At 35.9% G+C, this 24,581-nt stretch overlaps 2 protein-coding genes and 1 non-coding gene across 7 annotated transcripts; all 3 read left to right on the top strand.

Moving 5' to 3' along the window:
- The first annotated feature begins 3,491 nt into the window (after positions 1–3,491).
- LOC132308663 (cationic amino acid transporter 8, vacuolar) lies at positions 3,492–5,703 on the top strand. Its single transcript, XM_059806821.1, has one exon. The coding sequence runs from the start codon at positions 3,582–3,584 to the stop codon at positions 5,415–5,417; it is 1,836 nt and encodes a 611-aa protein (XP_059662804.1). The 5' UTR covers positions 3,492–3,581; the 3' UTR covers positions 5,418–5,703.
- Positions 5,704–7,322: 1,619 nt separating this feature from the next.
- TRNAE-CUC (transfer RNA glutamic acid (anticodon CUC)) lies at positions 7,323–7,395 on the top strand. The gene has a single exon. It is a non-coding gene; the product is annotated as a tRNA-Glu (tRNA).
- A 3,700-nt stretch (positions 7,396–11,095) lies between these two features.
- LOC132308661 (ubiquitin C-terminal hydrolase 15) lies at positions 11,096–23,755 on the top strand. 5 transcript variants are annotated; one of them, XM_059806818.1, is made up of 15 exons: positions 11,096–11,284; positions 15,298–15,740; positions 18,483–18,939; positions 19,029–19,488; positions 19,566–19,717; positions 19,863–19,951; positions 20,386–20,471; positions 20,577–20,739; positions 20,942–21,065; positions 21,203–21,360; positions 21,472–21,556; positions 21,910–22,122; positions 22,512–22,573; positions 22,875–23,260; positions 23,340–23,545. In XM_059806818.1, exons 2-15 carry the CDS (start codon positions 15,454–15,456, stop codon positions 23,393–23,395), a joined length of 2,778 nt encoding a protein of 925 aa, XP_059662801.1. In that variant the 5' UTR covers positions 11,096–11,284; positions 15,298–15,453; the 3' UTR covers positions 23,396–23,545. The 5 variants fall into 5 exon arrangements, with proteins under 5 accessions (XP_059662801.1, XP_059662800.1, XP_059662798.1 ...); XM_059806817.1 differs by having other exon boundaries at positions 19,569–19,717; positions 22,875–23,755; XM_059806815.1 differs by having other exon boundaries at positions 11,097–11,284; positions 22,875–23,755.
- Positions 23,756–24,581: the final 826 nt, after the last annotated feature.

Genomic DNA, 24,581 nt, shown 5'->3' with positions numbered 1-24,581 from the left:
GAGGAGAAGAACAAAGTCACTTGGCAAGTGTAGTTTGCTTAAAAACATTCTCAATGTCTGGTGTTCTGAGTACAATAGGCATATTATCTATGTTGGTTTACAACTTACGAAATGAAAAAAATTGACAGCACGGAGGATTAAAATTGTCGATCTGTTAATTCAAATTTTAAATTAGTTTTACTCTAATTTAAATTCCAGATCATTGACAGGTCAGGTTAAGAATTTACACAAAGAAATAACACGAATTTACTAAATCTTATATACATAAAAGTATAATTATTTTTACCAGATTCAATCAAGACACAAATCACTTACTCCCTTTCTAACTTGCTATCATCTATTCTTTGTTATCTATCACTTACCCCAAACCAAACCTTAATTTTCATATAATCCAATCTCTCTCTCTCTCTCTCTCTCTCTCTCTCTCTCTCTCTTTACCACCAAATAACCAAGATCTTCAAATTACGTTTCAATTTTTTATATCTCTAACTTCTCTTGGAGCAACGTGTCACGGGCCTAGAGATTTGGCACAGCGGCACGGCCCGTGCGGCATCAAGGCGTTGCTTCAGCAAGCGCCCTGGTCAGCCACCATGACCTGCCCTCCCAAAGATATATGCTGACTGGTTTCGGTCTGCCTTGACCTCGTCAAGGAAACTGCTTCAGTTCCCGACCAGTTTGTGCAGGGATGGCCTACTCCCTTCTTCATAGTCAAGGCCACGACCAGCGATAAGCTCCTCGCACTTAACCGAGTCGACCTGCCTAAATTCTGAAAATGTACCATTTTGTGCTCCTGCACGCCCCTTCCCTGGAACCATTCGCAGTCAAACTTTGCTCTTTTCCAACCAGCATGCGTGTCTTCCATACTCCAAGCGTCTTAGGAATCACTTCATGACACTCTCCCCCACCCAAATCCTGCGACGCCCTCGTTGCAGTGCGGCGCTTCACTACTGCGTCCACTCCCTTCCAAAGTCTGTTTCCAAGCGGTATGCTCGCCTTCCCACCATCGCTTCCTTGTGCAGCTCCCTGCACTATGCTCGCCCAATGATAGGCCTCGGATGAAAGGGATGTCCACTCCTCAAGGACGTGACTCTTCTCTGCCATGCCGCCTCCGCGACATCCTGAGCAAGCAAGGGCCTCCTGTCGACTTGATGCTCGCCCTTCACCATGGTTTGCATCACCCAAGGACTAAGCACGAACTTTGGTGCGCGCGGCCCTCTGGTCCTCCGGTGCGCAACCTCAACGGACGCTTCTTCTTGGGGAGATAGAGGCTCTCCCCTCAAATTGCATTGATTCTTCCTCATTGACGCAACTTCAGTGCACCGTCTTCGTTCTCTGACCCCTCCCGGATCGACGAGAGGGCACCCCACTGTGCTTTACCCCAAGTCTTACTCTGATACCATTTGTTACGGGCCTAGAGATTTGGCGTAGCAGCACAGCCCGTGCGGCACAAAGGTGTTGCTTCAGCTCACGCAAGTGCCCTGGTCAACCACCACGACCTGCCCTCCCAAGATACATGCTGACTAGTTTCGGCCTGCCTTGGTCTCGTAAGGGAAACGGCTCCAGCTCCCGACCAGTTTGTGCAGGGATGACCAACTCCCTTCTTCATAGTCAAGTCCAAGACTAGCGACAAGCTCCTCGCACTCAACCGAGTCGACCTGCCTGAACTCTGAAGAGGTACCATCATGTGCTCTTACACGCCCCTTCCCTGGAACCATTCCCAGTCAAACTCTGCTCTTTGCCAACCAGCATGCGTGTCTTCCATACTCTAAACGTCTTAGGAATCACTTCGTGACAAACGACTCACATAAAAAAGATTAAAAGAATAATAATAATGGAAAATGGAAGGTTAACTATATATCTATACCGATAATCTATACTATTACTAAAAATACAATGGGAAATACATATTATTAAAAAATTAAACTAGTGAAATTCAATAAAAAGAAACTTAATTGGAGAAGGAAATATATAATATTAAGAAAATTTAATTAGAGGATGAAATATAAAATTTATTTCAAAAAATATGTAACAACAATTCTATATCAAAATATACTAGTAAAATCCTAAATTAATAATTCTATATACAAAATTATTGTTATATTTAGTTTTTTATAATTTATTTTAAATTTTTATAGTGTTATTTATTTCAATAAATAATATATTTTTATAAATAATAAATACTAATTCAAAAATTTCTTATATATATATATTTTTATATTTAATTTTTTATAATGCTATTTACTTCAATAAATAATATATTTTTATAAATAATAAATTCTAATACAAAAATTTCTTATATATATATATATTTATCTTAAGAAATTTTCTAACTTTATAATTATACATACATTTTTGCGCATGTGTGTTTTACTAGTATATTGTAAATACAGTAAAGAAAGAAAATAAAGGTCTAAATGAGGAAAGAATCCATTCATTTTAAAAGAGAGTAAAAGTTAAAATGAGGAAAAAAAATTTAAGGTCAAAATGAGAAAAGAATCCCCCTTCATTATAAATACAAGAGGGAGAAAGAAAAGAGAATAAAGGTCAAAATAGGAAGGAATCCATTGTAGTTTGGCCTTAGAATGTTAGATTTTTAATGCCCATAAAAATAAGAGCATCTTATTAATTATAGTTAGTGTAATTGGTAAAAGGAGTTTTCCAACTGTCCTCTTTAATTATTTTCCAACTGAAAAAAAAAAAAATGTTTAATTACGGCTCATTAGCAATTTAAGTTATATAAATATTGAGTGAGTTCAGTATGTCAGGTCATTGGTATATTCATACCAAACTCTCCCGATTTGTTATGCTTGCACGGCCAATATTTACTTCAATTTAGCTAATAGCCTCCTAATACTGTATTTAGGGGTAGCAATTTGTGTTCGTGGATCATAATCGTGTCATGTCTATTTAAAAATATTATACTAAATAGGTAAATTCAAACCCAACCCAACCTATTTAATAATCTAATTCGTTTATTAAATAGATAAACATGTTAACCGGTTTATTAAATAGATAAACATGTTAACCGGTTTAATGGCCTGTTTATCAAAACGAGACATTTAATATTTAATCAAATACTAAATAATAATAAAAAATTATCACAATTAACTCAAATATTCAAAACAAGGTTTATGTTAAAACAACTTAAATACCTACAGTAATTAGATTTAAATATATAACATATTTTATAGGTCATATTTATAATTATAACATAGGTCATAAGCAAGTTACACTGGTTATATCTTTTAATCCTAACCTGATATAATTAAGTAAATAAATTAATCGTGTCAATCATTTTATGACCCAAATTCATTTATGACAAATTCAAATCCATTTAACTTGGTGTTATAATTTGCCACCCTAACTATATCTTACTCTAACAAAGGGTGTGTGCGGTGCGTTTGTTTACCTGAAATGAAAAAATAAAATTAAAATTAAAATTGTTGAGAAAGTAACAAATTGTCAAATGCCAAACTCGAATATAGTAACCCACCCAAGAAGTAAAAGTTCCGAATGCAACGGGTCGCACCTACTCTCTTTTCAACTCCCTCCCTCTGTCATTCCTTCTTGGGAGAGGAGACATGAATCATACTCAGATGGTGCTCAGTACAAACCCCAACTCTCACCCAATACAAGATCTGAGCACTCCACTCAACCCCCAATTCCAATTCACCATGGAGCCACCAAAACCCTACTGGAGATTCAGCAAGCATGACTTTTTCCCTGAACCCTCCTTCCAAAACTGCACCACATACAGAGCTTCACTCTCCCAAACTATCCATCGCCTCAAGAACCGCCTCGCTAGCCGCTCCGACGACAACACCGAGCTCGTCGATCTCCCTAAAGAGAGCGAAAACCAGATGAAGCGATGCCTTACTTGGTGGGACCTCATCTGGCTTGGCTTCGGCTCCGTCGTGGGCTCCGGCATTTTCACCCTCACCGGCCAAGAAGCTCACGACACCGCCGGACCCTCCATCGTCCTGTCCTACGCCGCCTCTGGCCTCTCCGCGATGCTCTCTGTCTTCTGCTACGCTGAATTCGCCGTCGAAATACCCGTCGCAGGTGGGTCTTTCTCTTATCTCAGGATCGAATTGGGTGATTTCATCGCATTCATTGCCGCAAGTAACATTCTTTTGGAGGCCATTGTCGGCGCCGCCGGGCTCGGTCGTTCGTGGTCCTCCTACTTCGCCAGTATCATCAATGACGACCCGGACTTCCTCCGAATTCGGGTGAGTTCTTTTGCTGAAGGTTTTAATCTTCTAGACCCACTTGCTGTTGTAGTGCTTGTAATTGTGAATTCTATAGCACTGACTGGAACTAGAGGGTCATCCATTTTGAATTGGGTCAGTTCCATAATGAGTTCACTGGTCATTGTGTTCATTATAGTGGTTGGCTTTGTTCATGGCAAGACTTCAAATTTGGTGCCCTTTTTCCCATTTGGGGCTAAAGGGGTTTTTGAGGCTGCAGCAGTTGTGTACTGGTCTTATACAGGTTTCGATATGGTTGCAACCATGGCCGAAGAGACCAAGAAACCGTCTAGAGATATACCAGTGGGTTTGGTTGGGTCAATGTCAATGATCACTGTGGTTTATTGCTTGATGGCACTGGCACTGACAATGATGGTGAACTACACTCAGATAGATGTCAATGCACCCTATTCGGTTGCATTTGAACAAATTGGCATGACATGGGCCAAGTATTTGGTGAGTATTGTTGCTCTTAAGGGAATGACTACGAGTTTGCTTGTTGGGTCTATGGGACAAGCTCGATACACAACTCAGATTGCGAGGGCTCATATGATTCCGCCCTGGTTTGCTCTGGTTCATCCAAAAACTGGAACCCCCATTTATGCTACTATGTTGACCACCACACTTAGTTGTATTGTTGGTTTTTTCTCCAGCTTAGATGTCTTGTCCAGTGTTTTATCTCTAAGTACACTTTTCATTTTTATGCTCATGGCTGTTGCATTGCTTGTGAGGCGATATTATGTGAAGGGTGTTACTCAACAGGGGGATCTGGTCAAATTTATTGTGTGCTTAGTGGTTATCTTTGGTTCGTCGATTGGGATAACAGCTATTTGGAGTTCAAATAGCAGAGGATGGATTGGTTATACAGTGGCTGGTCTGTTTTGGTTTTTGGGTACATTGGGATTGGTATTGCTTCCGAAGCAGAGAGTTCCAAAGGTTTGGGGGGTTCCACTGGTTCCATGGTTGCCATCACTGTCAATTGGGATGAATCTGTTTCTGATAGGATCTCTAGGTAGGGAAGCATTTTGGAGGTTCTTCATATGCAGTGCTGTAATGCTAGTTTACTACCTGTTTGTTGGTCTCCATGCAACTTATGATGTGGCTCATCAGGATCAACTAGAATCTAAAACTGAGGAAGGAAGAGGAAATACCAGTCAGGCAACGTTATAGCGGGTATGATGGCAATGGCATGCAATGTTGATAGCTTTATTCTTTTGATGATTTTGTTGTTAATATTTAGCTCTAGTGATATCTCATCCTCATTTCAAATGGAAGGTTGAGGAGGGTTTAGTGTTCTGGGACAATAGAGTGGGCATGTGTGTGAGTGAGTTAAGTGGTGGAGTTACCGACCAAAAGAACGAAAAATATATCTCCTCCTCGTTTTTCATATATTCCTTGTATTTTATGGTTCATTTGGTAAGACTTCTATTTCAGTAACATATTATTTATTCCCCAAGTCTCAAGAGGCCCAACTTCAGAGTAGCACAAACAGTTCCATAAGATTTTATTGGTAGGATTAAACTGAAAAATTAGATTATTGCAAAATAAGAAAATGCTTTTCAAAATGAAAAACAGCCTTGTGAGCTTTTTTTTTGACCAGATGATGCAGAAATGAATTTGCGCCCTCATTTTTTCCTTGTGGTGCTGCCTCACCGCAAGGGTCTAATTGGATATGATTTTGTTATACTTTGCAACAACATTTTTTGTTGGGTTGTTTCATGTGCATTAACATGTTCACAAATGGATAAAGATCTAATTTTTAGCTAATGTCTTCTATTTATTTGATGTTTATTTTCTTCCATTATCTATTTGAGGTATTGAACATTCAATGATATGTTATAGCTTTGGCCATAATTGTGGTGTGATGAAAGGCATTTAGAATGAAATGATAGCATAATAGTAACCAGATGAACTCAACAAATCCATTGCCTGGGTCTATGTCAAAGTCCTGAAGGGATTGTGGTTTCATATCTTTACCAGACAGGATGACGAGTTCATCAAGTAATCTCCGAAAATCCGAATACAAAGTCGCAATAGCGGTATGAGCTTTGTGTGAGAAAATTTGACCCATGACTATTTAGTTACACTGGACAAGGAGAATTCATGTTGCAGATGAGACTTGTTAGTTCTGAGCATACAGATTTACAATTACCTCTAAAAGGGTAAAATTGATTATACGGAGTAATTTTGAATGAAGAAGATGAAACAGGTTGGCTGGGACAGTTTATCTTTTCCTCCGTGTGTGTGTGTGTGTGTGTGTGTGTGTGTGTGACTAGTTGCAAAAAGGCCCTTTGCAATTCACTTTACAGTTTGCGTAACAAATATCATATATAGTTATGTGGTGGTGGTATTCATATGTCATACGAGTAAAATCACAAGAATGCTTGGTTGATTTGATCAGTATTGCTGGTATGGTCCATTTGGCAGTTTTAATTTCTAGAATTTCCACTTCATTAACTAGTGTTCTTTCGTTTTCCGGGCTGTTAAAAGTCTAGAGGAAGGAAAGTTTTAAATGTGCTCAACTTGCCCCTTAGGAATCCCATCTTGGAACATGTCAATCCCATCTTAGTGGAAGAGAAAATATACACACTATTGCCGAGTACTTGACATGTGGTAGCCCTCTTCATTTCTCTTTCTGTTGAGTGGCCTCTTTGAGAGAGGGTATTCCATCCTTCTCCACAGTTATTTACAATTGAGAGAAGGAAAAAAAAAAAAAATCATTTTTTTTTTACTATTTTTTTGTTGAACAACTAACAAACATATACATTTTGAAGCCTTTAGAGCTAAGTTACATAAAACGAAATCAAGAAGGATTATATGACTTAAATTGAAGCATTATAGATTATACCACCAAGACGAGTCATAATCATTATCATTCTTATCATAATTTCAAGAAACATAAAATCCTCTCTTTTTGTTACAAGACATTTGGCTTCTTATATTCAAGTTTTTAAAAATATTTTTAATTAATATCTCGGGTAGGTGTTAACATAGGCTTGCTCACATTCTTTACCTATGACCGTGGGTTACGAGATTTATAAATATAAATATTTGAACAGAAATAAAGAAGCATGATCCGCTGTAGTCTAGGTGGTTAGGATACTCGGCTCTCACCCGAGAGACCCGGGTTCAAGTCCCGGCAACGGAAATTTTAACATTTTTTACTAAATTAAATTAGTCCATGATTCAGCCCATCTCATTAAACACTGAAATTGGATCTAAAGTCCCCCCCCCCCCCAAAAAAAAAAAAATAATAATTATTTTGTCCATTTGATGTGGTTCAGATCAACAAAGTATCAAGTTTTGGTCAAGCTTATCGGTGTTAAATTAAGTCACCACTTGATTCGACTCATTTAAATTTTTAATTTTTAGAAATTTACTCACACACTTTTTTGACTTAAGGTGTAGAGTAAAATTAGGCCAAAAGGGCTATGGGCCTGTGTTCAATCAAGTCCAAACTAATTTTCTTTTAGAGTACAATTAGGCCACAAGGGCCTTCAATTATGGGCGTGTGTTCAACCAAGTCTAAACTTATTTTTCAAAAGAGAAAAAATAAAATTATGAGCGTTGGTTGAATGTAGGGATGGCAACGGGGGCGGGTTTAGGTGGGTGTACCCTCCCCCGCCCCGACAACTGTTTAAAAATTTCGCCCCCGTCTCCGCCCAAAACTACAAAAATGGGGGTACTTTCCACCCCATTCCCGTAACCGTTTAATATTTTTACCCCCACGGGTACCCGCCTCGCCCCGTTTAAGACCATAATTTATTTATTGTTGAAATAGATTTGCTCTCTTTTTTTTTTCCCCCTCATCTTCAATTATTTACCATTGCAAATATATTTTTAATCAAATTCATTTTTTACTTTAATATTTTATATAGGGTACTAAATATATAGTGTGAAATATATATACTAATGAAATATGGGTACTTAAGTAATTTACCTATCTAAACGGGGCGGGGCGATGCGGGGCGACCTCCCCCCGCCCCCACACCAAACCTGTGCGGCCGTCAAATAAGTAAAATGGTCCCCCAAAATCGTCAAAAACGGTGCGGGGTGGGGCGGGTAACCGTGGGGGCCGGGTCAAATTGCCATCCCTAGTTGAATGCACGTCCTTGTGGCCTAGTTGTATTTCTTCATCTTCTAAAATAAAAAATTGAGATTCAAGTGTTTATAGAGACAAAAAGTAAGTGTATGAGTAAATTTCTGGCCAAAAAAAAAATAAATAAATAAAAAATGGTGCCATTTTAACCATCTTTGTAGACTTGTTAAATTTCTGAGATTACATTTCTATTAAAATATGGAATTGGTCACGCCCATTAACATATTCAAGCCAGCATCACAAGCTCAAATGATACTATTTTTAATGCACAATAATGTTTTAAATTATTGAGTAGAATTTGTTTGGGTATGCCAAATCTTTTATCTTTTAGAAATCATGAAAAGGCATCCAAGATTAGTAATAGAACCAGATTATCCTTTGACGAACATCAAAAGTTACCATTTTATAATAAGTTTGTGAATTTGTTTGGTGAGAGAGTGGACCTCTCTTTATATAAGGAAAGTCCAACTCCATTGTGAATTTTTAAGTAGAATTAACTAACAAATGCAGCAACAATAAATATATATAAAAAATACTATGCAATATGGTTGTTGGAGAACACCTGCTACTCTTTCTATATTAGTCATATTTGCAATGATTTATGGTATTAAATTCTAGATCATACTCAACCTTACACAGTTGGCAGGTGAGTGTCCCCTTCTGTTACAAGTGCCATGTTAACCATATTTGTAGACTTGTAAATTAGTCTACCCTCAAATTTCATGGACTGTATCTCAAAGTATCCAATGTCTAGCTTGCGGACCACCTTTTGCCCTCTTCCAAGAATTAAATTTTGGAGAGGAATAAAATGTTGAAGTTATAGATGTTTGAACAGTCAAATATGAAAATATAAATAAATGTCTTGATAGTTTAGTGGATCAGTGTTTTTGTTAAATTTTGAAGTACTAGATTTCGACTTTCTGCATCTATTAATCTAACTTCTAACACTTCTTGCCTTGCAAAAGAAGTGAAAATATAAAATAATCATTACAATTTTAATTTCCCATTTATAATATTTTGCAGGATGGGAAATCAATAAGAGTAGTTTAGGAAATTTATATAATGGTAAAACATATTTTATCTTTACCAAATATTTGGCATGGAGTTCTAAATTTTATTTTCCCAAATAGTTTTGGCATTCCTAAGGAATGAAAAGTAACAGATATGGAATGAAAAGTAACAAACATTTTGGTTTTTTATTTTTTTATTTATCTATGATTATTCACTTAACATTTGACATACAAAATATTATCTGCATGTAGTTTTTTTTTTTTTTCCAGTTTTTATTTTATTATTATTTTTTAAATATATAACGGTGCGAAGGATATTGATTTGGAGTTCGAAAGCCGGTCAACTTCGACTAATTTATGTGGTTAGAGGCTGACGTCATTATAATGTCACTAATATCTCTGATGCTACGATGACATCAACAATTATTTATATAAATTTAATCAGATTTATCTGCCACTCTTATCATTACTCTGATACAAAAATGTCAATATAATAAATTTCAACTACAAATCATTTTGAATATTTATCAATCGCGTTTATCATGCGTGACCTTTCTCACTTCCAAATATTGCATAATTTTCATTGCATTATTCCAATTTAATGTAAAGTGAGAGGCAACATGAGGCGAAAAAGATGAAGGGCAATTGTGATATTTAAAAATATAAAAGCAAAGCATTGCGTTTAGAGACTTTTTTTTTGTAATTTTATTTTTAAATAAGAGGAGAGTGGAGTGCCTCCAATTGATAAATTATACTGTATATATATATATATATACACACACATATATATGTATGTATGTATGTATGTACCACACACATACCTCATAAATTTTGAATTTTCAAAATTATCATCATGCTTGCAGCATATGTGAGTGGCTTCACTAGTCCTTCTTTTTATTTTTATTTTTTATAATCCCTCTATCTGTCTATAAATTGATTTTATCTACAAAATGCAACTATTTTAATGGTGGATTTTTTTTATTACTTTATTTATTTATTTTTTTTGACACGAGTCAAAACTTTAACATTGCCTTAGAACAGCTTTGACTCAAATTTTCCACTGAAAAAAAATAAGATTTGACTCGTATTTTCATTTTGTGGTATGACAGATTTTGAGTAAAATAGTAACTAAATGGACCAAAAAGCAAAAATAGAACAGTACTGTCAATAACAAAGCATCTTCTATTGGGGGATGGAATAAAACCAAGGAGAAAAACAGCACCACCACTTCCTATGCAGATCACATGCTTCCCCATACACGTCAATGGTCAAACTGTCAAAGGGAAGAATAAAACACACATATATACCCTACAATAATATATACTACTACAATATACACACATGTATATCATATATCTATAGTTCTATACAGTACTTCTATTACCCCAATTCAAATCCTTGGGCCTGCTTAAGTATTCGTGGTATTAGCTGATCATGGCCTTACACGTGCCACCCAGTTTAATTATTGAGGACCAACATTTCATCTCACGGACCCCACCGAAGAAATCTACCCCCACACACATGGCGTTGATTAAACAAATTATTTTTGTTTTTGACACAAAGATTATTCTCACACTCACGCCATTCCATACTCCGGATATCAAATGGCTCATTTCAGTCCTCACATGATGCCCAAGTAGGTCCCACCGAGTTGTGGGTTATCAACAAATAATCACGTGACACGTGTCCGGATGTTTTCGTAAGGCAATTTAATGTGGGTGTGAGTGTTAAGACACAAGATTTTCTTAATCTGGAAAAAGTTAAGAGGGTCGGATGCGAAGTGTGAAGTGAGGCCAATGTAGCAGAGGGACGAACTGTGTTCATACCATTTTGAGGAATCAAAGAATCTTTTGGTGCGTGGATGGAGAAGAAAATGGTGAAGTTGTTGTTGGGTTTTTCTTGAGATTTTTTCTTTTTCTGCTAAAAAGGTATGATTGGTTGAAACCACCCAGCAAATCTGCTTACGATTTTATCATTTATATACATAAATGTGTACATGCATATGCATATTATTTATATTTGAATTTTAGGTTTTAAGTACTGGATTTTGTTTGTACTTATAAAATCTTCAAAAGGGTCTGGACTTTTGGTTTCTGTTTATGGCAAAATTAAGATTGGGAAGTCTTATGCTACTCTTGGGTTCCAGCATTTTCCCTTCAAAATCCTTGATTTTGTAGGTTCCTGTTTTGAATTTTTGTGAGAATAGATTTAAAATTGTGGAAGAAGAGATCTCTTGTTGGTTGGATTTCACTGGAGTTCTCATTTTGAATACTGGGCTTGTTTAAATGGGAGTAAATTTTTAGTTTCTTTTATGTCATTATAAAATGATGTTCTTTAAATGCTACAATAGTTTATGTATTGTTCAGAAGCTTTTGGTTTGATTGATGACTTGTGTATTGAAATTAATGTTATATACTCTGGGAAACTTTGTACATGTAGTTGGATTTATAATAGGTGAATTATTTTTTCAAAATGCTACTATGAACCTGACAAACAAGAAGAGATTTAGTAGCATAAACCCTAAGTCGCTTAGTTCGGTTATAGTTGTGAAAGCAAATTTTTGAACAAATGAAGGAAAGAGTATTTGTTTGGCATGAGAAATAGAGGAGAGATCAGAAGCTTAACTGAAATAGATGTGTTTCTCAAGAACCCAAAAATGTCAAATAATACATACCATGTGTCGTGTTGACAATCATCACCGTCATCATCAATCATTTCCTTTATCACATATGGCATATGGATGGGGTTGACCACATGAATTCTCCTTTTCCATTCTTTCATATTATAGGCCATGTATTCTTGTAGATTTAATTTTTAAATTCGTTTTTAATTACTTCTTGTAAGTTTTAGTCGGCCTCTTTGTCCGTACTTTCTAAACAAACAATTCTTCCTCTTCTAATCGGTGCATTATTGGGTCTACGTTGAATATGGTCATACCACCTAAGTCTACTTTCATTAATTTTAATATTTATAGGAGCTATACCTAGTGTTCCTCTCACACGTTCATTATTAATCTTATATCTTCTAGCTACTCCTATCATCTATTGTAGCATCCTCAGTTTCACTACATGAATGCGTTGTTCTTGTGTCTTTTTCAATGCCCAACATTATGCTCCATACAATGTAATTTGCCTAATAACCATTCTGTAGAATTTTCTTTTTAATTTATTTAATGTTCATGATTATCAACTGGTTGAATTGTCTGCCAGTCGTCAAGGCATCCATTTCTTGAATTGCTCTCTCCACTAATTATGCACAAGCACATATGGTGTGATAGTGTGAACACAATTTATAGCAGGTTGTTTCCGTGTCGAGCATGGCATGAAACAACATGGGTATGGTGCTGGATTTGTGTCTAGAGCTTCTGTTGGTCTCCTTTTGAAAACGTTGTTCTAGGGCAAAGCTAAAAAACTCAGCAATGTTATCTATATTTGAGTTTATGGTTTTTAAGGTTTAGGAAAGCTTATGGTTTTAGGGTTTTAAAAAGATTGAAGGAAGGTTGTTAAATTTGCATACTGTGGGTGTATGCACAAGTAAGAAACAATATATGCATAAAGCATGTGTGACAGACATGCGAATATTGAGATAGACGTGTGGCAAGACAAAAAATGACAGAATTAGAAATAAACACATTTGTGAGATATTTGAAGTAGAGCACTAATTGAATGTAAAATGAGAGAATCAATTATGATGGTTTAAACATGTGCAAAGAAGATCACTAAGTGCATCAATTAGGAAGAGTGACATAGTTCACATTGAGGATTATTCTAGGGGAAGAGGAACATGAAAATTAACATAGGTAGAGTTGGTAAGGAAAGATATGATAAAATATGATTTGACTGAGGCTATAACTTTAAATGGAGTGGAATAGAATTATAGAATTCATGTAGCTGACACCAAGTAGTAGGAAAGAGTTTGTTGAGTTGGGTTATGCAGCCACCTTTCACCCTTGAGGCTGTTCCCTGGAGAAAAAAAGACAGATTGAAGAAAAATATTGAGGAACTACTGAAGAACCCTGAAGTGTCTTCCATATCAAAGGGACTTCAAAGGAAGAGCATGGAAGGAACAATAGGGTTACAAATATATAATGTGAACCACCCAAGTTGTAGTAGGACTAAGAAGGTTCATGTGCTTATAGGGGTCGTTTGCATTGAGCATGTGCGCAAATGACCTTTTGGTATCCCAGGGGACATGTGGCTTGGTTGCTAAAACTTAGGGACGACGAGGGAGATCTTCTCAAGAGAAGTGTCAACCTCGTTTGAGCGCGCGTAGGTGGAGAGAAACAAGTGATTCCTAAGTTTGACAACTATGTTGTTAGGATATCAAATTGCATTAAATATTCCATCTGTCCCGTTTATTCTTGTTGCATTTAATGCATTCCAGATTAATCAACTGACCTACCTAATACTCCAGGTAACTATATCTACGACTTGTTTTTGGTCTTAATTATGTCTTTCACAAGTTACGTAGGAATTACGTGTGTTGTCTTATCTATCTGCAATATAAATTATACTTGCACGATATTCTTTCTTGCCTGTCAATCCTTGTCTCTGCAACCTATCCCCTCTGAAGGCTATATAAAGATGGCCTTTAGCATGCATTTAAGACACAGTGCACGCTGCGCACCCAAATTTCAAAAGATTACAACTTTCTTTAATGACTTTCAAAGTTAGAATTTTTTCTCTTGAAACTATGTGCTATGTTATAGAGTTATGTCAGAGGAATCACTTGTTCAACTGCCATTTTCTCTCTTATCTTTGTGTCGGCCTAAGTTTCCATCTAGGACAATCCATCCACCTTGGATTCTTGTTGTCACAAGAGTAATGCCTCCAATCACCTTAAACTCACACTTGGTTTGGAAAGTAATTGGCTCAGATACTTCCCTAGGCTTTAATCCCATGTTTTGATCAGCACACATCAGACAAAGCTTGAACCTTCTCGAAATCTTTAAACAAAATTCTTTTAATTGATTAAAATAGTTTATGTCTTTATATACCCGGACTACTATTCCAAGATAGAAAACTTTGAAATATGATAATTAAAATTATTCTAAATCTATGAAACCATCCAAAATAATATATAAATAACACAGATTGACATGAAATAAGATTTATGAACCACCGTTACAGTTAGTGTCCATAAATTTGAAATATGTTAAAATATCCTTACTCATTAAACATAATGCAATATAGTAATACCATATTAGTATTGAGAAACTTAAAATAACATTGACCAAAGCTTGAATCAACCCAAAAAATTGGTAAAAGAACTCCTTGATTGCACTTATAAGAAACACGTTCCAATCTTGCTTCATATGGAATTTGCAATTTTTTCTTTTTCTTTTCATAACCATGATTGCATCTAACTTGTTGCTTATTAAGATTTATATTGGTATGCCTTGGACAAATCTCGCACGTACAGAAATTGTGGAATAGAGGGGAACACATAGGGTCATGCCCCCATCCATAGTTTTGAAAATTTTAAATTATCCCTTACGCTTAATTTTTAAATTACTCTTTAAACCTTTTCCCTTCCCTCCCATTTTATTTATTTATTTTTAATAGCTATTGAAGTAAAGGCCCAATAACTATATTAAAAGAATTTATTGCAACAATAGCCCTAATGCTACTGTCCTTTTCATGTTTTGTGCAAATTTAGACAAATTAAGTTGGTTTTTCCCACGTTATATTTTAAGTATGAAAATGAAGAAAATGCATTTACTTTCTCATTTTAGAAGCCGAATAATTGATGCCAAAACTTTTCTTCTTCTTTTTCCCACTGTGTGTTCATGTGTTTCTCTCTCTCTCTCTGTCTACACACGCACACACACACACTATATATATATATATAAGTAGTGATGCTTGAGCATCCTTTATGTTGTTGAAGTATATTGTATTGACTTTTTTTTCATTGGTTGCTATCTGTAAATTTTGTGAAGCAGAAAACTTGAGTGGCTTAGATGGCAGAGCATGATTCATGTTGTGACATGTGTTGTTGACCCTGGATGTTAATTCACTTGAGCTTGTGTTGCTAAAGGAGATCAACCCCTAGGAAATCATTTAGAGAGGAAATTGGACATGAGCATGCTAGTGGGGACATGCTTGAGCCAAGAGAAACTGATTTACCTGCCTTATTCTTGGTTTTGGTTGTGCTTCCTCTGCTTGCTTACATCTTACTAGGAAAATGGAGTGAGGCTTCAAGGAAGAAAGAGAGGATAAGTTTACTTGCTCAATTGGCTGCTGAAGAAGCTCTTAGGGCAGAAGCCATGGCTGCTGCTAGTGTTATCCCTCTTGTACCTTCATCAAAGAAAGGAATACATGAGTGCGCCAGATGCTTTGCTCCAGCTACAACCCGCTGCTCCCAATGCAAGTCTATTCGCTACTGGTATGATTAACTCCTTCATTTTTTTATGTAAGAATACATTTGATTTATCTGAAAACTTATGCAAAAAAATACAGTTTAAAACCAGAAGCTTATGTTGAATTTTGACAAATAGCTCATTGATTAAAAAGGGTATTCTTGATATGAAAGTAGTTTACGCAAATAAAATTTCTATGCTCTTGAATAGTGAATGAGCTAAAGGCATTGTCTGGCCTTTTGGAAAAAGAAAAGGCGATAAGATCATGGCTGGTTACAGGCGTAAAGCCACTTTGCTTAAGCCATTCCCTGCATCCACTTGCCAACAATCAATAACACGATCCAAAAAGGAAACAAAATAATAATAATAGCAATAATATAATAAAATAAAATAAAAAAGAGTGAAGGATTAAATTAAGCTTCATTTGACTAATCAAAAAAAAAAAAAAAAAAAAAAAGAAGCTTTATTTGAGTCCATTGCATGTACTCAGAGCACTCTCATAGCACTTTGAATGTTGTTTTGTTTGGAGCCATGCTGTCTGATCTCTGGCACTTGTAATGGTGTCCTCATTGGGTTATTTTGTTGACTGAAGTACCAAAAAGGAGGCTTAAAGCTCAATCCTCCAGTATATTGAACAATGGATGAACTGGCAACAGAGGATATATATTTCAGTGATTTGATGAGAGTGAGTGGTTCATTTTCTCTTTAACTTCTGACATGAATTTCATTTACAAGCATGTCTTGCTTCTGATGGGTTGTCAAACGGACTTGCAAAATGGATCTGTTATCGTAAAGAGATTTGTCGTTCCTGACCATGCTTCACTTTAATTGTTATTTGAACTAGTAATATTTCTGTCTTGGTCCGAGTGAGGATAGCATTTCTCTTCTGTCCAAACATCTCAAAAATAGATAGAGAGGTAGGAATTTATTGAAGGAATCACACTGCTTTGTATGCCTTAGGAGACCATTGATGAGAAGGGGCTAGGGAAAGCTTGAACCCAATTCCTAAAAATAAGAGGTACTTTATTGCTTAGTCTGGAATTTATGGAAACTTTAGCAATTTATGGACTAGTTGTAGGCATTAGCACTTTTATATGCAAATCCTTTTTGTTTAATTCTAGAAATACGAAAATTTTGTATTTTTCATATATTATTGCCCTATTGCTTACAAGTAAGATGATATTTATAATTCATTAATGCCATGGGTCCCATTCGGTTCTCAGAAAATGGATTTTGATTTCTTTCTATGGGATGGTGGGTCCTCTTTATTAGTCTCCTATTTGTGGTGCACAATTTCGTGGAGTTTAGGGAGTGGTTATGATCAATTCGATAGAAAAGATGGAATAGTTTTTTATTTTTCGTTTGGGATTTCCTGGAAAAAATTGTCATCAAAGATATTTAGTCTGTCAGAAGAGAAGGTAAAGAGGGTCTTTATGCTTGTAGTGTCCTTTATATGGAATCCCATAAACTTTCCAGCTTATAATGTAACAAAGGTTCACAGTGTAAAAGCTTGCAATTTTGAATTAACTTCCAGCCTACAATTGGTGTCACGAACTTTCCAGCCCACAATGTAATCCAGACCCCCAATGTAAATAAAGTACATAATTTTGAAATTATTTCCCAAAGTGTTTGTTCATTTGAGTTTTTGATTGCTTCCTTTCTTTATATTGCCTTTAACTGGCATTGCATTGGATTATTCTTTTTTTTGTTTTAGTCGTCTTTGAACAAGTTTGAGTTTCTAATTTTTGAAATAAATGCACTCTCGGTTTCCTTCTATTGAAGATGTGTTGAGATTGTCTCAAATGCATTCTTTTTTATTGAATAACTAGATGGATGATAGTGGAAATTGTTTACCTTGTTCTTTTATATGCGACTGTTTTGGTTTTTCCATATCAGCAACTTTCTAGTTTCTACCAATCCTTTGGATGATGGTTGAATTTTTATTGACATGTCTATAACTTATTGCAGATTTTAACTCTGGGTGGAGTTAGTCTGACTGCCAAAGTACTGTCTTTTGTCGAGTGATTGTGAGTGTGGGAGTCTCGAATAGTATATGGATGTGGAATAGTAATTTAATTTAGTAGGGTGCAATTACTCAGGATAAAGTCTTACCGAGTTGACTTTTTAAAACTTTCATACATAAAGTTTATTACTTAGGAAACTTATCACCACAAAATTTCTTAGGAATCATTTATAGTCCTTGCCTTTTTGTCTCTAGTCATAAAAGAAAAGGCTCTACTACTTGGCAAGTTTACCATTACCCATTGACCCTTCTTAATTCGGATATTGAATAATTGGGTCTGTAATTGCTAGCATTTGATCAACAATTATAAGTAGTGGACATCTTGAATCAACTTTTTCTTAAATGTTGGCAAATTACATTTTGGTTGTTTGACTTGTAATAGTTTTGACTGTCATAAGTCGGAGAAATCTAGGTACGTTTTTGAGGTTTTAAACTAATTTTGTGTCAAGTTCTAGGCGTTTAGATGCTTCATTTTAATTCATGGCGTAATGAACATTCAAAACCATTTCTGTGATAATTTTATAAATTATGTATGCATGTGCTATTTGTTCTTTTTTCTTGTATGCTTGTTTCCTGTAATACCAAACTCTTCAGCAATATATTTAGCATTACACGAGATAAGAAAGGGAGAATGCATGTGAGACATAGCTCTCTGCCACATACATGAATTTTGAACTGGTGCAACAAGAGTCGGACCTTCTCAAAGTTCTTTAATTAAGTTTTCAATCTCATGATATGTATGCAGTTCCGGGAAGTGCCAGATAATCCACTGGAGGGAAGTTCACAAGCAAGAGTGCCAGCTTCTTGAAACCAGCAGCGGCTGCTCATCTCCTAAGCTTTCCATAGCTGAAGAGTCTATTTGTGAAAGTGTCTTGCTTGATGGCAACATGAACTCACACTGCTTTGGTTTCAATATCAAGCAGCCTGTGCATGAGAGAACTCCTTTCCATGAAACAATTCATCATTCTCTTAGAACTGATGCCTCTGCACCTGTTGCTTGTACCACAGTGGATACTTCTGGAGTCTCTGTAATGGAGAGGAGATCCATAGACAAGAGAATTTCCCGCAAATCCAACAAAGAAGTGTCAAGAAGAGATGATGGAGCTATATTAGGGTCTTCTGAAGAGACCTTTAAGAATAAAATTAAGCGTTCTGCCTCATCTAAAACTTTTCCATCAAAGGAAGCTCATATGAGACATAAGGTTCTAATCCTCGAATACTTTATGATATGTGTGGTTTTTCTTTATCTAGTAGAAAATCCTGATAATTTATGCTTATATCTTGGCTGCAGATCAGAAATGGTGACTCCGTGTTTTCAGAAGAAGAAATTCCTAAAATACATAATGTCAACATCCCTGGTGGGTTTAGTAATGGAGAGCATAAAAGAAGTACAACAAATGATGGCCATAACTTACAAAGCAAACCTGAATCTGTATTTGATTCAATAACTGATTTTGGTGAATCAAGCTCATCAAATTCAGCGAAAAATGGGACAAATTTGTGTGGCATTGAAATGGATTTGTTATTGGATAGGCAAAATTTAGCGGGGGAAGGACTTACTTCTAATGATGAAAAGGTGGAATTGAACTGTTCTTCTGAAATGATTCTGATGAAAAGAACCATTAAAACTAGAAGTGGATCGTATTCTCCTGGGTCCAAAATGTATAAATCACCAAAATTGATGATGAAAGCGTCAAGAGAACAATCATGTTCAGATTTGGAAAGGAAGAAGCAAAATGCGGATGGGTCAAGTGGGTGTCATGAGTGATTGTTCTTAAACCATAACCTACATATAGTTCTATATTCTGATTCAACATTTGTGATGCAGAAGTTGCTACAATGAGGAACACTGTTGCTGCACAAGGAAGCAATGGGGTTGCGAGCATGGGAATCATGAAAATGATTGGTCTGAGGAAGTCATCAAAACTTGACAGAAAGGAAATACCGCAAGTTTTTGGTGATAGGCGTAAGAAACTAAAGGTCAGTCCCAAGTCAGTAGCAGCCCTATCTGAACTGCAAGAACTTTCCTTACTACCTGATTAAATTTTATGAATCCTAATAAATATTTTTGGCTTTGTGATGTAAAAGGAAACTCTCATTGATAATCTTTTATCATAATTTTCAGATGTTATTTCCTTACGAAGAATATGTGAAGTTCTTTCAGTGTGAATTCTCTGGCTTAACTCCTCGAGGCCTTGTAAATTGTGGGAACAGGTACCGTCTTAATTTCTTGCTGTTAACTTTTGGCATTAAACTGTGAATGGAAAACGAGTAAAAGGAATTGTCTATATACATAAGCAAGAGCTAGAATTTTCAATGGTTTTTCTGTAAGTTGGAAACAAAGCTCATTAAATTCTTAAAAAATAAAATGACGTCAAGTGCTTGTGCCATGTGGTGAAACAAAGGGTCTGCCGGTATACCTATAGTATCAATCCATCAGCAGTCTGTTATCCCAACTGTTTATGATCAACAATATCAACCAATGGAATTGAACCATTTAATTCTCTTTTTATTTTATACAACAATGGCTACTACTTAAAAGTGTTTAAAAAAGTTTAGGTTTTTATATAGTTTCGTGTTTTAGGAATATATATATATATATTTATTATGCTGTTTCATTGATAATTCTTTTTTTTTTCTTCTTGCAGTTGTTATGCCAATGCTGTACTGCAGTGTTTGACCTGCACAAAGCCTCTGACCATCTATTTGCACTCTAGATCACATTCTAGAACCTGTATTTCAGTCATCTCATATCCCCTTGCTGTTAGTTGTGAATGAATAAACTGTTTTTTTTATTTTTGGGCATATGTATAACTCTTATCTCTCACATGCAATTTAGGTTGTGTGAAAGATTGGTGCCTTATGTGTGAACTTGAGCAACATGTAACGATGTTAAGAGAAAGTGGGGGCCCTCTGTCTCCCAGCAGAATTCTTTCTCATATGCGGAGTATAAATTGCCAGATTGGTGATGGAAGTCAGGAAGATGCGCATGAATTTTTGAGGTCTGTCAATTTGTCAGGATTAACAAATGTACCCATCTTTTTTTCTCCCCCCTCCTCCATATACTAATTTATTCTTCTCTATATGATTTCATTTATACATGAGCTTGGAAAAGTTGAATTTGGTCTCTTGCACTTTGATTAAAGAAGGAAAATTAGTGCATCTTATTTCTAGGTTTTAATTTAATATGTAGTCTTTATCCAGGCTTCTAGTCACCTCAATGCAATCTATATGCTTGGAGGGTTTGGGTGGAGAGGAAGTGGTTGATCCCAGATTGCAGGAAACAACCTTTATACAACATACTTTTGGGGGTCGTCTTAGATCAAAGGTGTCAAATTCTTGTTTGTACCCTTCTGATATTTATCAATTTTGAGTTGAGAAATACCTTTTGGAACTTTTGGCATTTCTGCCATTTTTCGTATTAATACAGATGAATTTTTTCTAAATCAATCTCATTGCAACCAGGTCAAATGTTTGAGATGTCATCATGAGTCGGAACGATATGAAAATATTATGGATCTTACATTGGAGATATTTGGTTGGGTTGAATCATTGGAAGATGCACTCACTCAGTTTACAACCCCTGAAGATTTGGATGGAGAAAACATGTATAGATGTGGAAGGTTCGTTGACCATATACTACTACGTTGTCATCCTCGATGTCCTACAGATTATATAGATTCTACTGTTCTAGTCAAGGAAATAACTAGTTCTTAATGTATTTTGACGAAAAGGTGTGCTGCATATGTACGGGCGCGGAAGCAGTTGAGTATACATGAAGCGCCAAATGTCTTGACAATTGTCCTGAAGAGATTTCAGGTATTACTGCATCCGTTATTGATAAGAGTAAGATCTTTGTTTTATAATCCTTTTCATCAAGACTTGGCTTTGCCTTGGTTGATAAAAAGATGTGGGGTCTTGCCTTAAATATTTATGATATTGGTTAGTCTGCATACAAATAGTTTTTTGTTTTTGTACAAGAAGGAACTATACATCAGTAAATACGAAGGTCACTAGTCCTGTCATCCCTTTAATATTATCCATCCAAGATGATCTTACATTGGAGTATTTTCTTTGCAAACCATATATTTGTTTCTGCTGCCTCTAATTTTCTTTTTCAATTTCTGGTCTTTTGGTGGACGCTTAATGTTTGTGTTTTTTTGCTTTACCAGGAGGGTAGTTATGGCAAGATAAATAAGTGCATCACTTTTCCTGACATGCTGGATATGATCCCATTTATGACTGGAACAGTTGACATTCCTCCACTTTACCTGCTTTATGCCGTTGTTGTGCATTTGGATACGCTGAATGCATCTTTTTCTGGGCATTATATCTCATATGTTAAAGATCTGCAAGGCAATTGGTTCAGGATAGATGACACTGAGGTAATTGGTCTCCTCATGAATATATCGTTGTATTGGCTGGAGGTATTTTGGGTTCCTATTTTATTTGACGGTATTGAAACGATGCTAATCTGATGGTTTATGCTGAACCCAATTGCTTCATGCATGCTGTTTTCTTGCATGTTTTTTCTTATATGATATTTTTCGAGTAAATCTATATAATTGCGTGGTTTATATACGACACATGGAATGCCGTATATATGACACTCCTCAAACCCAGCAGTGGCGGGAGGGTATGCTGATTTTGCACTATGGTCTATAATTCTTCAGAGTTTAGATTTTTGATATATCAAATACAATTTCATGTTGTTACTTCAATTTCCTTCCTGATGAGATAGGTTCTCAAGTTCCCTATCATTCTTAAATGGCAGGTCCATCCGGTACCGATGAGCCAGGTGATGTTGGAGGGAGCATATATCTTATTTTACATGAGGTAAGCATTTAGTTTAGAGTGGCAATTCACTTGAGATTTTTTTTTTTTTTTTTTGAAGTTTCTGCACTTACATAACAATAATATGTTTTACTAAATAATTCCTGTATATAATTTGTGAGTGAAACTTTAGTGACATGGGATGTTGCTATGTAATGCAATCACTCCAACTTTGAGATGGTTTTGCATTATATCCACTTCATGTATTTTTGGATGCTGTTGCAGGCACCATGCCTGAAGTTTTTGCCATGTCAATTATTCTTATTCATTCTTACTTCAGGTTTTAAAATTTTATTTTTTGTAGGTCGTGCCCCCGGCCCACAATCACTTCTACTGCAAAAGCTACCCAGCATCAAGCTTCTGGATTTGCAAACCACTGGACATCCAAAAGTCACAAATCTTCAAGACCAGGACAAAGCAAATCCAGTTGCCACTTTGTCGGCCCTGAAGCTTCATCAGACCTTAGACCAGAATCTACCATGGGCTTTACCAACCACACATTGAATGGTATTCTTAGAAGTGCAAATAGAAATAGACCGCCAACAGTGGAGACTTATGCTGAGTCAAGGAGCATCGACTTTTCGGATGCTACATCAAGTGATTGGTCCATTTTTACGAGCTCAGATGAAGCATCTTTCACCACTGAGAGTACCAGAGACTCTTTCAGTACCGTAGATTATGCTGACGCATGTAATATTGATCCTATCTCCTCAATCTTCAACAACTTATATGTGCCAGAATATTCATCTCATAAACATGTTTCATGTAGTATGTTTTCAAGAAGTAAGCCCCAGACAAGATTTGTTTTGGAGGGTAAGAGCTTAGTTTTGGACTCGTACCCGTCAACCCAACCTCTTGATAGAGTAGAGAAAGTAGAGAATCTGAAGAAGGTCAGTATTTCTTCAATTGAAGCTTTTCATTCCGATAGTAACTTTGGCATACATGTAAAATGCGGTAGTAACTCCAAAGATGGTATATGTCGTCGAACTTCTGGTCATTGTAAACTTCAATTTCTGGGAATTCCTACCGATTAAATGGCTAATTTGCTAGATATAAGCTGTACCTCAAATTTTCCTTCAATATTTTGTTGAATGGGGTACATGAATCATATTTCAAATCCCAGTTATGTATTTTTCTTCTTTGATTATGCATTTTCCAGTAAATATAATTTCTTTTCTAACAAAAGCTTGTGTATCAGTGCTTCTGTACATAAATAAGCTTTTGTCACATGACAGATGCTTATTATATTTTATATAGTCTGAGGCAAGTTCTCTAAAAATTCGAGAGAATTATTTTGCTATTGTATATCCGAAATAACTATTAATGCGTTTATCATTATGTTTTGAAGTTACCAAATCTGTTTGGTGCTTTTTCTGGGATATAATTTCCATGGCAGTAAATGGAGCTTAAAAGTTGTTACTGGCCCCCTTAAAAGCTTTGTTTTGAAAGTCCAGCCTTAAGATGCACCATGATCTCCCTTTTTGACAGTGGTTCCCCAAGCCATTGGTTTAAAGCTTTTCTTGAAAGTCCCAACATTAAAAGCTTCAAAGCACCATAACTCTGCATTGCTTGAACTCCAGTTTGTTTCTTGTTTTGCAATTCAAATTAAATAAATTATGCTCTCTTTTTGCCAATTTCAAATGTTTCTTTTCTGCTACAGTACAAGTGTTTATACTTGGCATGCATAGGGACAATTTCAGAATTCAGAAATCATTTGGAGTTTGATTTAGATCCTGGCAGTTACTTGGATTATATAGTGTTTATGATTCTTTTCAATACGTGCATTGCTCTATCCATACGTTTAAGAACTGATATGTCGGTACTGTCTTTAACTTTCCACGATCTTATTACATTTGTTTGATAACTATTTATGCGTATTTTTGCAAAATTGCATACAGTATATTTATATATCCTCTCTCTATATTATTCATTTAAGGCAACTTTATTTAAAAGTAAAGATGTAACATAAATCATTCGAAATAGAAATGGCCTCCTCGTGTTCTCTCAGGAG

Source organism: Cornus florida, unplaced genomic scaffold (assembly GCF_030987335.1).
Source record: "Cornus florida cultivar Cherokee Brave unplaced genomic scaffold, ASM3098733v1 CherokeeBrave_3.0.0_Hap2_Chr05, whole genome shotgun sequence".
NCBI lineage: Eukaryota > Viridiplantae > Streptophyta > Magnoliopsida > Cornales > Cornaceae > Cornus > Cornus florida.
The sequence above is the reverse complement of the archived record's forward strand: the minus strand, read 5'-3'. Positions and strand labels throughout refer to the sequence as shown.